The sequence below is a fragment of the Macrobrachium rosenbergii genome, chromosome 57, assembly GCF_040412425.1.
Source record: "Macrobrachium rosenbergii isolate ZJJX-2024 chromosome 57, ASM4041242v1, whole genome shotgun sequence".
Taxonomy (NCBI): Eukaryota; Metazoa; Arthropoda; class Malacostraca; order Decapoda; family Palaemonidae; genus Macrobrachium; species Macrobrachium rosenbergii.
This window is the reverse complement of record NC_089797.1, coordinates 3,720,391-3,724,052: the sequence shown is the minus strand read 5'-3', so window position 1 is coordinate 3,724,052 and position 3,662 is coordinate 3,720,391. Positions and strand designations below refer to the sequence as shown.

The 3,662-nt window shown below is 33.4% G+C and overlaps 1 protein-coding gene across 1 annotated transcript in view; it reads right to left on the bottom strand.

Moving 5' to 3' along the window:
- Window positions 1–2,315: 2,315 nt before the first annotated feature.
- The window catches only part of LOC136836897 (uncharacterized), a 2,807-nt gene continuing 1,460 nt past the window's right edge, over window positions 2,316–3,662 (bottom strand). Inside the window, exon 2 of the mRNA XM_067101338.1 lies at window positions 2,316–3,662. This exon is cut by the window's right edge and continues 673 nt beyond it. Within this exon, the coding sequence (XP_066957439.1) occupies window positions 3,005–3,662 (658 nt within the window). The 3' untranslated portion in view covers window positions 2,316–3,004.

The window sequence follows — 3,662 nt, the reverse complement described above, 5'->3', positions numbered from 1 at the left end:
TGCTTCTGGCAACGATATAGGATAGGTCACCACCGTGCCGTGGTTAAATTTTCATGGCCCGCGGCTTATACGGCATTATACCGAGACCTCCGAAAGATAGATCTATTTTCGGTGGCCTTAATTATACATTGTGCCGTATAATCATTTCTCATAAATCAGAAATCATCTGGAAACTATCGCTAAACGTAGGCTATTTGAAATACTTTTTATACACTCCGTATCTCTTTAAAAGATTATATATATATATATATATATATATATATATATATATATATATATATATATATATATATATATATATATATATATATATATATCAGTGTGAGGGTGGACCAGGAAACCAGTTAACTCTAACATATTTCTTTATTTCCAACGTTTCGTAATAATTTCTCTATTACATCATCAGGGATCTGTTGAATAATGAACAGATTACTTAAAAAGTTACTGTAAAAGCTTTAAAAATCATAAGAAAAATAAAAAAATTAAAAATAAAATTCACCAAATACAATACAGCTAAAAATAACACAAAAAAACCGCTAACCAACCTTAGGTGGAGAGAGAAAACGACAGAATGATTATAGACAGAGTTAACTCGGGTACAGTTGTGTAGAGGAGGTTTGGGTATTTAACTGGGGACTAGTTGTTTGATAAACAATGGCTCAGTATAGGCAATTCGTGAGGATTTGCTGTTTGGCCTATTATGCTGAAGTCATTTCTTTCAATATGAGTTTTGCAGATTTTAGAATGAGCTCTGATATTAGAATGTTCTGGATTGGGGAGCCTACAATCAGTACGAAAGCTTATTCCCCGATGGGAGTCGATTCTGACCCTCAGTAACCTCCTCGTGCATCCGATATATGTCCTAGAGTTACACTTAGGCCAAGTATATTTATACACCACGTTAGAGGATAAAAAAGGGCTTAATCGATCCTTGTAGTTAAAAAACGAACCTATTGTTAGAGGATTTTTGGGAATTAATTTTAAATTAATCCCACCATAATGCTTGTGGATAATTTGCATAAACCGTTTTCTAAAAGAGACCTATTTTAGCATCTTATAATACACCCAACTATAAATTGGCGAAATATCTAGTACCTCTGTTGGAACCTTTGACTAGAAATAATTTTACTCTTAGTAATTCATACACTTTTAAGGAAAAAATTTGTACCACAAGACGCTGATCTTAAAATGGCCAGTTTAGATGTAGAATCGCTTTTTACTAATGTTCCTGTGGAGGCAACTATCGATATTATCTTAAGTAAATTTTTCCTGAACCAGATGCTGTTTTTAACAATTTTAGTCGAACATCTTTTAAGACTTTTTTAGAGCTGGCAGTGCGGGACACTGCCTTTATTTTCGATGGCAAGCTTTTTAAACAAACCGACGGTGTAGCCATGGATTCCCCTTTGGGTCCAACTTTTGCCAACATCTTCATGTGCTCGCTGGAAGAGCGCATGTTGGATGAATGTCCACTCAGGTTTCACCCGCTTTTTTATGTTAGGTATATTGATGACACCTTCGCCCTATTTAAAAATGATTTTGTTATTGACTCTTTTTTAACATATGCCAATTCTAAGCATAACAACATTAAATTTACTGTGGAAAAAGAAGTGAACAATCAATTGACTTTTTTAGACGTTCTTGTCACCAGAAGTGAAGGTTCTTTTAATACTTCTGTTTTTAGGAAGAAGACGTTTATTGGTTTAGGATGTAATTATTACAGCTCTTGTTTTTATAATTTTAAACTTAATTCTATTTTTATTCTCCTCCACAGGGCGTTTTTCATTACTTCGAACTGGCAATCCTTTCATCAGGAAATTAATTTCCTCTTAGAATATCTTATGAGTAACTGCTTTCCGCAAACTTTATTTTTAAACAGCTTCGAATTTTTCTTAATAAACAATTCACTAACGTCACAAAACCTCCAACAGTACCTAAATTAAATTTTGACGCCAAATTTCCCTTTTCACACGATGACTCTTTTAGAAAACGGTTTATGCAAATTATCCACAAGCATTATGGTGCGATTAATTTAAAACTAATTCCCAAAAATCCTCTAACAATAGGTTCGTTTTTTAACTACAAGGATCGATTAAGCCCTTTTTTATCCTCTAACGTGGTGTATAAATATACTTGGCCTAAGTGTAACTCTGGGACATATCGCTCATATGCGAGAACAACGTCATAACTCAAAAAGGCACTTTTACAGGAGAGATGATTTTAATATTTGAAAATTTATAAAAATATCTAATGACTTTCTGCCATTTTGGCTTAATTCATATAACGTAGAAAACACATCTTCATAATATTTCTGAAGGTGCACGAAATTGAGCTCATAGTATCAATGCAATAGTTAATTTTGCGAAAGTATTCAGTTTTATGTCATTGTTGCACAAAATGTGATCTCCTTAGCGTGTACTAGGAAGAATTATGACGATATTTCTACAAAAATAGGAGTAATTGACAGAGATATTATTTCAATCATTTATGGTTATCAGAATAGAACAGATGAATATGGCATCACAGTTAGCGAATCATGTCGCTAAACATCATTAGAAAGAAGTAATATAAGTAATTGCAATCATTTGATACCTCAAAATTAAATTCCAATTTTGTTATTATCAGGCATCCATACTCTGAAATAAAATAAACAGTTATGAATTAAATCATAAAGTACATTCACTATAATAAGAAGCCTTTTCACTAAAAGGCAAAATATTCCTAAACAAATACGTAAATAAAAATGTACTATGTCTATGCAAATTTTATTAATTGAAACCTAACTTTTAATGTCGAGTGAAACTTTTTTTTCTTATTATAGAATCAGTACTGCATATCAAAATAAAGCAAATCTTGTAGTAATAGAAATAAGCTTTCCGTCTTATTTCCTGAATAACATAAAGCACATTATAAAGTGTGTGACACTTCACCAACAGATTAGAGACCTTCATAGAATTGATGGTGATGCTTCGGAATTAGATTTTTCTTGCATAATTCCATTAGGTCAACTTTCTTCTTGTGTGGTATCCCTGGTTTTTCTTTGAAGCACGGGAGCAGTCTGAAATGCTTTATCGATAGCCTTTTCCTTCCTTGATAGTTCCTTCTCATTTTGATGACTCTCATAGCTTTCCTTTAGCAGTTCTTTCTCCATCTCTTCAGCATTATGATAGGATGTGCAGGTATCACACTGATCCTTTTTTGGTGTAAAGAACGATATGTTATGCTCTTTTGTGAAAATGCGATGAAAGAGAGTGTAATTTCCAAAAGGTAGACCTTCTTCTTTGCAATTGGCAACATAGTCTCTGTGAATTTCAGCAATCGATTTGCTTCCATCAATGAAGGTCCTTGTTGTATTTGCTCGGGTATAATGACTTTCTACCTTAGGAATTGATTGAATATGGCTGGTTATCTTCTCTCTGATCCGCTCATCGACAGTACAATGATTGCCATGCTTTCCTCTTCGATCTTCTTCCATGACTACATCAGCTACCTTGTCCTTTTTTTCCAAAACTGTACGTATGGGTCGATCGTTTATGTCAAGAGTGTTCTTAAAAAAAACCTTGCACACCCTAATTCTATTACAATTTCTAAGTAGATAGAATGCATTATTGAGTCTTCTTTGTTGTCTGGTACCACCCACTCTGATGTATCTGTACCTTGTT